This window comes from Bufo gargarizans, chromosome 5, assembly GCF_014858855.1.
Source record: "Bufo gargarizans isolate SCDJY-AF-19 chromosome 5, ASM1485885v1, whole genome shotgun sequence".
In the NCBI taxonomy this organism is placed as follows: domain Eukaryota; kingdom Metazoa; phylum Chordata; class Amphibia; order Anura; family Bufonidae; genus Bufo; species Bufo gargarizans.
This window is the reverse complement of record NC_058084.1, coordinates 386,935,591-386,950,527: the sequence shown is the minus strand read 5'-3', so window position 1 is coordinate 386,950,527 and position 14,937 is coordinate 386,935,591. Positions and strand designations below refer to the sequence as shown.

Here is a 14,937-nt window from a genome sequence, read left to right as displayed (position 1 = left end):
GGCAACAACAGACCAAACCAAGGAGCAGTCACTACTGTCCATCCTCACCTTTACACACGTGTGCTGTCATCGCTTCAAGGGGTTCTCTGGGACAACACGGACACCCTGTCATTGTGTGGTACTAAGCCCACCACCTATTTAAACAATGAAGGGCAAGGCCCATCCCAGGGAACCCCTAAAAGGAACTTGCCATCTAATAAGGTCCCCATTGCCAGAGAATCCATTTAAGTCCCATCCACTTGACTAATCCTGGCTCCAGTTATTCTTAGAGGACCTGTCACCGCTCCTGACATTCCTGCATTAATAGCTTCTTGCATTCCCCATGTAATAATTCTGGAGCATCTAGCGTTATGGCTCTATGTTGTGCCATTCCTTTATTATTTCTACCAGAAGTTATGAATGAATTGCTAGCAGTCTACAGTAAGGGTACAGAGGGGAGGAAACCAGTTGAGGGAAGTCCCTGCACAGTCTGAAAATGACAGCACTGATTGGATAGAGCAGTGGTACCCCCCCCCCCAACTGTTTACCTCCCCTCTGTACCCTTACTGCCGGTTAATAGCAAATTCATAACTTCTAGTAGAGATAATAAAGGAATCGTGTAACAAAGTCATAACAATAGAGGCTCCAGAATTAATTACATGGGGAATGCATGGAGCTATTAACAGTCATGTCAGGACTGGTGACAGGTTCTCTTTAAGCGATTAAGCTGGCGGACCAGTGGATACACCCAAGTCCTCTTCAATAAAAAAAAAAAAGTTTGCCAGACAGCAGGATAGTAGACATGTTCCTAAAAAAACAACCCCATGGGAGGTAAGATGACTTCCTGTAATGTACTAATAACATTAATTTCCAAGTTAAATAAAATGAAGCCAACACTCCATATCCACGTATTAAAGAAGCGGTCCCAGTAAGGCTACTTTCACACTTTCCCTTTCCACTATTGAGACCAGTCATAGGATCTCAATAGAAGGGAAAACGTTTCCGTTTTATCGTCAATGGGGACAAAACTGAACGAAACAGAATGCATTCCGTTACGCTTGGTTGCGTCCCCATTGCAGACAGAATAACGCTGAAAGCAGTGCGTTTTTGTCAGCGACGTGGTGCAGAGCAAGACGGATCCGTCATGACTCCTAATGTAAGTCAATGGGGACAAATCAGTTTTTTCGCTGACACAATAGAAAGTGGATCCGTCCCCATTGACTTTCAATGGAGTTCATGACGCATCCGTCTTGGCTATGTTAAAGATAATACAACCGGATCCATTCATAACAGATGCAGACGGCTGTATTTATCATGACGGAAGCCCTTTTGCTGATCTATGACAGATCCAGCACAAACGCCGGTGTGAAAGTAGCCTAAACCGAATGCTTCCCCAGCAGCACAGTGATAAAGAGGGTCTGCAAAGGGACTGAACAGTTGCTGTTCATAGGGGACATAAATCACTAAGGTTTTTAAAGATCTTAAGTGCGGTTTCTTCACTGAACTTATAATACAAGCCGAGTCACACTTACTATTCTTTTCCCTAGTCACTTCTGCTCTCTGGTCCTGCAATGCTGCAGTCACTTTCCTGGCTGCAACAGTGAAATCTTGTGCACAACCCCATCACTGTCGCCAAACACTGGCCCCAGCAGTGTACAGCGTGTGACTTAAAGCCAGGGATTGGCTGTAGCAGCGACGCTGTTCGCACAGAACGTCATTGCTGCAGCCAGGAAACCAAACAGACGGAGAGGATCAGGGCATATGAGTGGTAGATGGGACTGTGGATTATAATCACTGCTGCAATAGTTAAACTTGGACAATACAGCACATAACTTCTATTCAATAACTTGTAGCATATCTGAAATATTCAGCCAAAAATCAACAAGTAAAAGCCAAGCAAGATAGTTTTATAGTCGCCGGCTTGCTCAATTTACAGTCCATAGAACAGTCACTCAGAGCACACACAGAAAACCTATCGCTCCGCCAGCCCATTCACACAGCTCGGCGGTATTCCCTATAGCCTGTTCAGGAATCTGAGGGCAGTCTAAAGACATTTATCTGACTATTAAAAGGGGTATTGCAGCTAGGGTTGTTTCGATACCAAAATTTGATTCGGTTTCGATACCATAACACACCCAAAAAGCCAGGTGCATTGCGCATTTTATGGAACATCCAGCATATAATAGAACAGTCCGATCCAATTTTTTGGGGGGACAAGGTGAAGCTGGTGACCATGCGGTCCGCAATGCACGGGTACCGTCCATGGGGATCGCAAACCTATTCACTTGAATGGGTGTGTGATCCATCTGTTCCGCAAAAAGATAGAACTTGCTCCATTTTTTGGGCGGTGCAGAGGCACGGAACGGAACCCCAGAAAGCACTCTTATAGCGCTTCCGCTGTGTCATGTTCCGCATCTCTGGATTTGCAGACCCATTGAAGTGAATGGGTCCGCATCTGTGATGCGGAATGCACAGAACGGTGCCCATGCATCGCGGATCCGCAAATGTGGTCTGCAATACGGCAACAGGCAGCACACCAGCCCTTAGGGCTGTTTCACACGAGCGGATTGACTCCTCCTTCCCTGTGCTGCTGAGAACACTGAGCACGCCCCATGTTCTCCGATACTAGACTGCGCAATAGCAAAGCCTAGTATCGAAAAAAGGAAAATCCCAGTATTGAGGTCGATACCAGACAAAAGTATCGACTGGGTATAGAAAATTCAATACCCTGAAACAACTCTAATTCCGGCTGGTTAAAGTTATCCCCTATCCACAGTTTAGACTATAGCTATCAGATCAGTGGTGGTTCTACAGCTGGGACCCCTACTGATCAAGAGAACGGGACCCCTACCCCCCAGAAGAGAACGGAGCAGCCGGTCAGACATGCGCACAGCCGCTCCATTCATTTCTATGGGAGTTTTGGAGCTAGCTGAGTAGAGCGCACCTATCTTCAGAACTCCCACAGAAATTAATGGAGCGGCGTGCATATTTGCGACCAACGTGTTAGTTACTCTCTAGTTATCCTGTGGATAGGGGATAACTTTAACCAACCGGAATACCCCTTTAAGTTGGACTTAAAAGGGACACCGTCAGGCCTTCTGAACATAATTAGATCTTTATATGCCCTCCTAGGTCTTGTAATAAGTTTCTAATTCATATAAGTATTATCCATGTGCGCATTGTAAAACGTGAAAAATAATCTTTATAATCACCTGTCCTTTATGTCCAAGGGGCGTTCTTTGTGCCGCATTTGTGCCCGGCCGCACCCCAACTGCCAGATCCTTAGACATGCCCATCTCATCAGTATTCACTTCGCTGGGCGGTATTTTCCTGTCCCTGACATTCGGAGTTCCTGCGCATGCACCCGGCACCCTTGTTCACCGGGATCACATCATCCCCTATTGATGCCGATGACCGTAACTTCGTATTGTGCATGCACAGGATCTCCGAATGTGTATCAAATTGTTTTTTTATACAATCAAAGCACAAAGAGCTATGGGGGCTGGATATTGCAGATGTGCTAGCGGCGATCTAGCAACCCATGTCCTCAGCTCTATACCCAAAATCCTGGTGACAGGTTCCCTTTAAAGTCCGGACCCATTTAAAATCCTCCCATCAGTGGTGGTGCAGTGCGCCCACCCCTCTCTCCTCATTGGTGGCAGCAGCAGACTGCTTCCTTCTTCCCTGTGCTGCTGAGGGAACATGAGCGCGCTGACAGCAGCGCAGCCCAGTATTGAAAAAATGGAAATCCAGGTATCGTATTGATACCGGGAGAAAGGTATCAATTGGGTATAGAAATGTTGATACCCGCAACAACCCTATTCTGAATGGAATAGGATCTGCTTAGAATGCATCAGTTTGCCTCCGTTCCGTCTCCATTCTGCTTTGGAGGCAGACACCAAAACGCTGCTTGCAGCGTTTGAGTCCGTCTGACAAAACTGAGCCAAACTGATCCGTCCCGGCACACAATGCAAGTCAATGGGGACGGATCAGTTTTCACCGACAATAGAAAACAGATCCGTCTCCCATTGACTTTCAATGGAGTTCATGGCGGATCCGTCTTGGCTATGTTACAGATAATACAACCGGATCAATTCATGACGGATGCATGCGGTTGTATTATTTTAACATATCCAGGGTTTTTTTGCAGATCCATGACGGATCTGCCCAAAACGCAAGTGTGAAAGTAGCCTCAAGTGGTTACAGAGCAAGAAAAAAAAAAATAATATATATATATATATATATATATATATATATATATATATATATATATATATATATATATATATATATATATATATATATATAGTGTACACTGGGACAGAATTGGGTTTGCCTTTTAAGAGTAAAACCATATTTCGGCCTATTTTACAGGTCAGTGAATCACAGATGTGTGCTGTCCATGGTCTCCACGGACAGCACACATACCCATTGACTTTCATGTGTGCATTCACACATCAGTGGTTTTCCTAGGACAGTGCCAATACGGAATAATGCCCTATTTTGGTCCCCGATTATGGACTCAATACAAATGCCATCCATGTTTGGTTGGTAGGAGATTCTCTGGAGAACAATTTCCAGCCTAGCAACGAGACGCACACAGCAAAAAAATAATGCACAGTCCAAACTCAGATAAACCGCTGTCCATCTTGTCGTCATGGACATGTAAAAGAGACCTTACTTACGTCACTGATCCACTGCCGTTCTGACACATCCTCATCATGTCCTGGTTCAACCCACAGGAGATGGCTACTCAATCACTGACCACCTGTGATATGCTGAGCAGGCATCTCCAGACATTTACTATGTCTCAAGCTTGGTCCCAGCAGCACAGACCCCTTTGTGTATGGCGGCAAATCATTCCAGGGAGCAATATTATTATTTTTTTACATTCTGCCCCCTACATAAAACGCTTCTCCTGCCAGACCACCTCCTTCTATAAGTATCTACTTCTACATATATCAGCCCCAGCACCTTCTGGACTATGGCTACTTGGTGACCTCTACTCCTGCAGTCAGGTTGTCCCTACGTCTTTTTGCCTCACTTGCCTATGATACCATCAGCATTAATGCAGAATGGCCATGCCTGTCATACACAATATTGCTTTTTTCCTTAAAGGGGGTTCTGCAGTTTTTTTTAAAACTGATAATCTATCCTCTGGATAGATCATCAGCATCTGATCGGCAGGGGTCCGACACCCAGGACCCCCACTGATCAGCTGTTTGAGAAGGCAGCAGCGCTGGCAGTAGTGCTGCGTCCTTCTCGCCATTTACCGCAGGCCCAGTGACGTCACGACTAGTATTAATGGACTGGGCGGGGCTAAGGCTACATAATACAACCGTCTGCATCTGTTCAGAACGGATCCGTTTGTATTATCTTTAATATAGCCATCACTGGCACAATAGAAAACTGATCCGTCCCCCATTGACTTTCAATGGGGTTGCCATTTGGCTCAGTTTCGTCAGACGGACACCAAAACGCTGCAGGCAGCATTTTGGTGTCCGCCTCCAAAGCGGAATGGAGGCAAACTGATGCATTCTGAGCGGATCCTTTTCCATTCAGGATGCATTAGGGCCAAACTAGACCGTTTTGGACTTCTTGTGAGAGCCCTGAACGGATCTCAGAAACAGAAAGCCAAAACGCGAGTATGAAAGTAGCCTTAGCTCCATTCAAGTGAAAAGAGCTTAGCCGCGCCCAGGCCAGTGATACTAATCGTGATGTCACTGCGGTAAACTGCGAGAAGGCCTCAGCACTACTGCCAGCGGCACTGCCTTCTCAAACAGCTGATCAGAAGGGGTCCCGGGTGTCGGGCCCCCGCCGATCAGTTGCTGATGATCTGTCCAGGGGATAGACCCTCAGTTTAAAAAAAAAAAAAAAAAAAAAAAAAAAAAAAAAAAAAAAAACACACAACACACACAACACGCAGAACCTCTTTCACACGAACGATACGGATCAAGGGAAACCCGCACCATTTTGCAAGCAAGTCAGTCAGTTTTGACTGCAATTGCGGTCATTTTCTTTTCCGCGCGGTTGAAATGCACATTGATGTGTTTCTCACACACCGAAGGTTTACAAACAACATCTCTTAGCAACCATTATTTAAAAAAAACGCATTTTTCACACAGCCCCTTTCACTTCTATGGTGCCAGGGCTGAATAAAAAACAAAAAATATTGAACGTGCTGCGATTTTCACACGATGCGTGAAAACCAACACTCATGTACACAGACCCATTGAAATGTCCAGATTCAGTGCTGGCACAATGCGTTTGCGTCACGCCTGCGCGGAAAACGCACTCGTCTTATGAAAAGGGGCCTAAGAGTGACTGAGTTTTCAGAAAAAACGTATTTCATAGAGACATATCAAAGGTTTTGATTAGTGGGGGTCCAAGACCCCGCGATTACTAGAAGGAGAGAAGGGCTGGTATATGGCGCTCTCCTCCATGTGGAGGACAGAATGGAGCTAGGCCCATGCAGTGCTGCCGGCTCCATCTCCTGGACAGAGTGAGATATATGGCGGCGCCTCTCCTCCTTCTCAGCACTCAGACCCCAGCCGACCAGAACATTTCATAGGTCTCTATTGCTTATCAAAAGTTTTCTGAACACTCAGTGAAACTTTAAGCTCATGCACACACAGCGGCTTATACGTATACTTACTCTGCTCTCGAAGTGACTCTTTTCTACGTCGCTCATGGCTGCTGCTTTAAACGTCACCGATAAACGACTTAGGGACAGGTAGTGTCAGGTAAGCGATGGCCGGCGCCGTCTAAGTCTCTCTCCTCGCCGCTCTTTGTCCGATAAGACCGCTCCTCTTGCTGCTTTTGTCTTCCTCAAACCGCTTCACAAAATGTCGTCGTCGTCTTCTCGCGGTTCATAAGGCGGAGGGCGGGGCTTGCGAGCCCAGGATGGCGGCTGGCGCGAATGACGTAGTGAAAGTCAATATTCTGCGGCGGGGTATAATTATACAGCAGGACACAGAGCGGTTCTGAGGGGGCACTGCAGGACCTTATCCGTGCTCCTCAGCCCTCACACAATGGTCGCCAGGCAATAGCCTTCAGCTAGTTTGCGTTTCGGCGACGTTTACTCGTCCATCCTCGCTTCTGGGAAAGCTGGATGGCCACTAAAATGGCCGACAGTGCTATCTCGGCTTTCCCTACCCTCAAATCTTCGGAAGTCAGAAACAGTTGAGTGACACAAGAAAATAACTCGAGGACTATATATTTTTAATGGCGGGAATGCTTTACGTATTTTATGTCCCAAGTATGGGGCTGTAGACGCCCGCACGGGGTCGGTCAGGTAGCTGAGGACAGGACTGGGCGGTGGCGACGCGGGAACGGGACCCCACGTAGTGATGGTAATGAAGTCCAGAGGCGGGAAAGGTGCTGCTCTGCGTGGACCCCTTTGTCTCTCGGTTCCTCAGTCTGTCACGTACAGTAATTACCACAACTGATGGGCGGCTGTAGAGCTGGGCAGCCCCTGTGGAGTGCTCTCCTAGTACAATTAGCACTTCTATCATCTGCTGCTAGTATCCTCAGCCATGTACACTATGGGGCTCATTTACAAAGACAGCTTTTTATCCCTTTGTTTCCCACCTAAACTGCCGTTTGGACGCGCCTAATTTTATGATGAGGTGTGCACCTGGAGACGTTTTTACTCCTCTTTTATGCCTGTTTCAGATGTAAATGGTACATTGGCTGCAGCCGGACCCCTGGCCCCCAGCCATAGCCACTTTTTTACGCCAAAAGCTGGCATACAATGTTAGCAAGTGACCCCCCCAAACCTCCTCTGCCATTAAAGAGGTTATGCAGGAATTGATAATGGTGACAATCCTCAGCATCAGCTGTTACAGAGAGACGCTGCACTCACTGGAGCTCTGGTCTGGTGAGAGCTGCGGGCTTCCAGCACCTTTCAAAGCACAGCACCCCACGTTGTATAGTGGTTGTGCTTGGTATTGCACCTCAGCCCTATTTTGTTGAATGGGGCTGAGCTGCAACTAGGCCACATGACCGATGTATGATGACATCACATGGCCTAGGAAGAGGCCACAGCTCTCATGGAGCACTGCCTTCTTCTAGCAGCTAATCAGCGGGGGCCTGGGTGTTGGACCCCCAGTGATCTGATATTGATGACCTCTTCTCAAAAACATCTCCAGAATTCACTGATTTCTTACAGTGGAAGCAGCAGACACTTTTATTGTTTCCCTGGTCCTTTCTCCTCTTCATTACTGTAACTCCTTACTAATCAGTCTTCCTCTCATTAAACACTCCCATCTCTAATCTATTTTGAATCCTGCAGCCAGGCTCATCTACACTGCCCGTCCAAGAAAAAAGTTGCCAACAAAAATATTTTGTTGGACCGCCTTTAGCTTTGATTACGGGCACTGTTGGCGGCATTGTTTCAATAAGCTTCTGCAATGTCACAAGATAAATTTTTCACCAAGATCTTGCACTGATGATGGTAGACTCTGACTGCTGCACAAAGCCTTCTCCGGCATATCCCAAAGATTCTCAATGGGGTTAAGGTCTGGACTCTGTGGTGGCCAATCCATGTGTGAGAATGATGTCTCATGCCCCCTGAACCACTCTTTCACAATTTGAGCCCGATGAATCCTGCATTGTCATCTTGGAATATGCCCGTGCCATCAGGGAAGAAAAAATCTATTGATGGAATAACCTGGTCATTCAGTATGTTCAGGTAGTCAGCTGACCTCATTGTTGGAGCACATACTGTTGCTGAACCTAGACCTGACCAACTGCAGCAACCCCAGATCATAGTACTGCCCCCAAAGGCTTCTACAGTAGGCACTAGGCATGACGGATGCATCACTTCATCTGCCTCTCTTCTTACTCTGATGCGCCCATCACTGGAACAGGTTAAATCTGGACTCATCAGACCACACAACCTTCTTCCATTGCTTCAGAGTCCAATTTTTATGCTCCCTAGCAAATTGAAGCCTTTTTTTCTGGTTTGCCTCACTGATTAGTGGTTTTCTTACGGCTACACAGCTGTTTAGTCCCAATCCCTTGAGTTCCCTTCGCATTGTGCGTGTGGAAATGCTCTTACTTTCACTATTAAACATAGCCCTGAGTTCTACTGTTTTTCTTCTATTTGATTTCACCAAACGTTTGAGTGATCGCCGATCACGATCATTCAGGATTGTTTTCCCGCCACATTTCTTCCTTGAATACGATGGGACCCTACTATCCTTCCAGTTTTTAATAATGCTTTGGACAGTTCTTAACCCAATTTTAGTAGTTTCTGCCATCTCCTTAGATGTTTTCTCTGCTTGATGCATGCCAATGATTTGACCATTCTCAAACAGACTAACATCTTTTCCATGACCACGAGATGTGTCTTTCGACATGGTTGTTTAAGAAATGAGAAGTAACTCATTGCACCAGTTGGAGTTAAAGGGTTTATCCCACTTCGCCTTTTTATACTTACCTGCTGCCACCTTGCCGTTCACTTCCTGAATTCTGGCTGGGGGCGGGCTTTATCTTGATTGAAGTCTTCTCCTGGCCGGGCCACGTGCTGGACATAACGTGCACATGGGCCATGGTGACTTATTTCTGGCCAGTATAGTACAGAGCCGGCATGCGCATTCGCAGCTCTACTATTCTGGCCTGGAAGAAGTCACCATCGCGCATTCAGGACAGCGAGCGGCCCGGCCGGGAGAAATGAAGGGGTCTTCTGCGCAAGTGCGGCCACCGTGATTCTGGAGAAGAGCAGTGGCCGTAACCACGGGAGACCAAGTCACAACAATGAGGTAAGTGGGGATGAATTTTATCCTAAACGGTGGGAATTTGTTAATCAAGTATATTTACAAAAATGATCACTGTCAAATCATTAACCGATTTAACAGTGATTAGGATGGGATAACCCCTTTAAATAATTTGCTGCCAGCTGAAAGATAATCTCCCATGCAGTAATTATCCAATAGAAGGCTCATAACTATTTGCTTAGTTAAATCCAGGTGGCGACTTTGTTTTTTGGACAGGCAGTGTATCTAACCTCTACACAGTGCCATTACAATGATATATCCACCCTGTACCCGTCATTACACTCATACCTCCACCCTGTGCCTGTCATTACATCGATGCCTTCTCCCTATGCACTGGTTACTCATACAGCAGAGTATAGAGTTTAAATGTATCAGTCTCACACACAAAATTCTCCACAATCCTACACTGCCTTATATTTTCCCCTTCATCACTGCCTACCACTCTACCTGTGCTCTCTCTTATGGCCTAGCATCTTCAGATGTTCTTATTGGTTCCTTCATTTCAATTGTTGCACAAAATTGTCTCCTTATGCATCCATCATTATCACTTTTAATGACGGGCATTTAAGATGCAAAGGAAAACTTAAAATATTCCATGTCAAGCGCAAAATAAGGAGGTAAATTTATCAGACCCTTTACTCCAGAATTCTGGCTTCCAAAATTTAAATAAATATTGTTCTGCAATGTTTTTGGGGTTACTTATGAAAAAAGTTCGCAACTTTTTGAATGTTTACATCATTTCAGTTTTGAAAATTAGATGAGAAAGTTGTTATGGTTTGCTTTACTCCATTAGGGTGGTGGCGTAAACAAACTGGAGTAGCATTTTTAGGACACCATTGTAAGGCTACATGCACATGACAGAAAGTGGCAGATAAAAACTGACAGTTTTTCATGAACATTTTTCAACCATTTGTGCATCCATTTTCTGGCCCTCTGTCTTTTTTAATGGCTGTTTTGCATCTGTTTTAAACCTCTGTTGAAAACTAATGAATTTCATAGGCTTTTTTATTAAAAAATCCCAAACCTTGCAGTGTTCACAGTATACAATATCTCACAAAGGTGAGTGCACCCCTCACATTTCTGTAACTATTTTATATCTTTTCAGAGGACAACACTGAAGATATGACACTTTTTTTTTTTTTTAAATACATATTTTATTTTCTTCAGTGATAATTACAAAACTTTTAAACAGAGCGAGAGAGAGAAACGCAAAAAAATAACTTATAAACATATAAAAAGAATATTACTATAATTTTAACATCATCACAGACAATAACATTAAATCCAGCTCTGTAGACTCAAACATAATACCTTTAATCCCACCTATTCCCCCCCCCTTCCCTTGGCTGCCGTCGCTGATAGCCCAAACCCCATACCCCCCCCCCCCTCGTACCAGTCCACGTACTACACCCATCAAACCGGCATTGTCAATCCACCTTGCTTCTATGGGACAAACGCATATCACGTGCCTCCTCTTCTCCGCATCCCAACCTCCTCATATAACTTTATTTGGGACATAATCCGTCTCCACTCCACAAATGCGGGAGAAGTGGAGAAGCCCCATCTCTCGATTATCAAAACCTTTGCTATCAAGCAGCCCTTCAGCCAGATTAATTGATGTCCAGGAGAATTAGAATTTTCTGGTACATACAGACCCAAAATCACAGAAATCATATCCGGCTCACAAGATTGGGGAAGATCCCCCTGCAGTGCTGTAAATACAAATCAAATAAATTCCGATTCTCCCACAACGGGGTGAAATAAAAAACCTGCAAAATCATTTTCAATTTATCCCAGACCCTCTGCAGAGTTCTCGGGATTAAACATCTAGTGTCCAAAGCTCCAAACTGTCCTGTTTCTAAGTGCATAAAAATATTCTCAAGTGACCTACCTATTACCCTGGAAAGATACTGCCCAAGTGCATTCTGTCTAAAATTACAACATCTTTGTAGAAAAAATAATAATAAATACCTTGAAAAAAAGGAAGTGATAGTCCCCCTTCTGACTCAGCCAACCATAGATACCTCTGCTTTATACGGACCCTCTTCCTCCCCCAAATTAGATAATTTATTAAAGTTTCCAACCTATAAAAAAAAAAGCATCCTCTATCCAAATGGGGGAAGGAACAGATCGGATACAAGACCAAAGGTAGTATGATCATTTTTACTAATTCCAGTCGATCAGATTGCGATATTGACAGTTTTTGCCAGGCTCTAATTTTCCCCTTCACTTTGTCAATTACCTGGGAAAGACTCATAACTCACCAATCTTTATCCCCAGAGAGTCATCCAGAGACAATATCCGGACCCGGGAGCCACCTTCGGGGGCATTTCGATTTAGTAGGAGGAGTGAGGACTTAGCCCAGTTGATTAAATAACCCGACAGTTGACTAAACTCCTCTATCACCTGCATAACATACGGGACAGCTTTCCAGCCCTCGTCCAAAAAGAGTATGACATCATCTGCATAGAGCCTAATTTTATTACTCTCTCCCGAACCCCCAAATCTGACCATTCAAACGAATCCTACAAGCCAACGGCTCCATAAATAGCGCAAATAAAAGGGGAGAGAGGGGACACCACTGTCTCGTGCCGCGTTGTTGCTCGATAATAGAGGAATTAACCTCATCAATATTAACTCGGGCTATTGGTTGAGTATATAAGAATTGAGTCATTGTGATAAAAGTAGTCCCCAATCGAAAATGCGCCATGGTCCACACTGTTGAAAAGTGGATGAGAAAGTTGTTATGGTTAGCTTTACTCCAGTAGGGTGGTGGCATAAACAAACTGGAGTAGCATTTTTAGGACACCATTGTAAGGCTACATGCACATGACAGAAAGTGGCTGTTTTGCATCCGTTTTAAACCTCTGTTGAAAACTAATGAATTTCATAGGCTTTTTTATTTAAAAATCCCAAACCTTGCAGTGTTCACAGTATACAATATCTCACAAAAGTGAGTGCACCCCTCACATTGCTGTAACTATTTTCTTTTCAGGGGACAACACTGAAGATATGACACTTTGATACAATGTAAAGTAGTCAGTGTACAGCTTGTATAACAGGGTAAATTTGGTGTACCCTCAAAATAACATAACTAGGGCTACAGCTATTGATTATTTTAGAAATCAAGTAATCTATCGATTTATCGAGTACTCTATGTCATGGAACCATGAACCAGACGTACAACAGAGATAGGTGGAATAAGAAGGCTTTATTGAAAATCAAGCCGTAGCTAAAGTCCAAACGGATGGCTAAACTGAAGCAGGGTCTTGCGTAGACGGAGGTCAGGAACCAGGAGGGTAGTCAGACGTAGCCAGGATCAGGAACCAACGGGGTAGTCAGACGAGGCCAGGATCAGGAACCAGAAGCAGCAGCAGTCTTTGAAGCATGTGCACACAGGAGAACCAAGCAAGGAACTGAAGCCACAGACCTTCTATATATATGAGCTAGGCATCCAGCTCCTCCCAGTGGGAAGGAGGAGCCGCAGGGTGGGAGGCTACAAGAAACCCAGAAACCAAGATGGCCGCCAGCACATGTCAAACGAAGGAGAACAGTGAGAAGGTAAGACCATGACAGTACCTCCCCCTCAAGGGCCCCTCCTCCGCGGAGTAAGGAACGGTTTCAGAGGGAAGCGTGCGTGGAAGGCTCGGAGCAACGCAGGAGCATGGACATCTGTGGAGGGAACCCAGGAACGCTCCTCTGGACCATAACCACGCCAATGGACCAAAAACTGCAACCGACCGCGGACCAGGCGTGAGTCCAGGATATTGCTCACCTCATATTCCTCACGATTGCCCACTTGGACCGGACGGGGCCGAGGAACCGAGGAAGTGAAACGATTACACACCAATGGCTTCAACAGGGAGACATGAAACACGTTGGAGATCCGCATGCCAGGAGGAAGCGCAAGGGCATAGGCTACCGGGTTTACCCTGTGAAGCACTCGGAAGGGACCAACAAAGCGAGGCGCCAGCTTGGGAGTGGGCACTCGAAGGTTGAGGTTGCGGGTGGACAACCATACACGGTCTCCGACCTGGTAGGAAGGAGCGGGCGCTCGTCTGCGATTAGCCTGGAGTCTCTGGCGTTGCGCAGAGACCTCAAGGGACCTCTGGATCTGTACCCAAGAAGTACGTAGGACGGAAAGGTGATCCTCCACAGCCGGAGTATCCTGGGGAGAGAATACCTCCGGTAACACGGCAGGTTGGAACCCATAATTGGCCATGAAGGGAGACGTCCCAGAGGAAGAGTTCACCGCCGTGTTCCTGGCAAACTCAGCCCAAGGCAGGAGGTCAACCCAATTGTCTTGGTGATCGGAGACATAGCAACGAAGGAATTGCTCCAAGGCCTGATTGGATCGTTCTGCGGCCCCATTGGACTGAGGGTGGTAGGCCGAGGAGAAAGAGAGATGAATCCCCAACTGGGAGCAAAAGGCGCGCCAGAACCTGGACACAAACTGACTCCCCCGATCCGACACAATCTCCTTGGGCAAACCGTGCAACCGGAAGACCTCCCTGGCAAAAATCGAGGCCAACTCTTGTGCAGAGGGTAACTTCTTGAGAGGAACACAGTGGCACATTTTGGAAAACCGATCCACAATCATGAGAATGACCGTATGGCCTCGGGATGCAGGAAGGTCCACAATGAAATCCATCCCCAGGTGTGACCATGGACGCTCCCCGGTGGCTATGGGTTGCAAAAGGCCCAACGGAAGGTGCCGAGGGGACTTACTCTGGGCACAAACGGAGCATGCCGCTACATATGCGGCGATGTCGGAACGTAGAGAAGGCCACCAGAACAGACGTGAAACCGCCCAGGACAGCTGATTCTTTCCAGGGTGCCCCGCGGCCTTGGAGTTATGGTAGGTTCGCAACAACCGAGTGCGCAACTCCTCAGGCACAAAACATCTGCCGTTGGGTCTCCCAGAGGGAGCACCAGATTGAGCCGCCAAAATCTGCTCACCCAGAGGAGAGGTCAGGCTGGTGCGAATAGCAGCCAGGATCTGATTCGGGGGTATGACCGTAGTCGGAATCGACTCCTCCCCGGACAGCTCGGAGTACTGCCGTGATAAGGCATCCGCTCTGATGTTCTTGGAGCCGGGTAGGTAGGAGACCACGTAATTAAAACGTGACAAGAACAGAGCCCATCTGGCCTGACGTGGTGTCAATCTCTTGGCCTCAGA

The 14,937-nt window shown here is 46.3% G+C and overlaps 1 protein-coding gene across 1 annotated transcript in view; it reads right to left on the bottom strand.

Annotated features, from left to right (window-relative positions):
- Positions 1–6,863, bottom strand: part of TRA2A (transformer 2 alpha homolog) — a 32,782-nt gene extending 25,919 nt beyond the window's left edge. Inside the window, exon 1 of the mRNA XM_044293630.1 lies at positions 6,635–6,863. Coding sequence (XP_044149565.1) covers positions 6,635–6,670 — 36 coding nt within the window. The 5' untranslated portion in view covers positions 6,671–6,863. The remainder of the gene's footprint in view (positions 1–6,634) is intronic.
- Between the last annotated feature and the right edge of the window lie 8,074 nt (positions 6,864–14,937).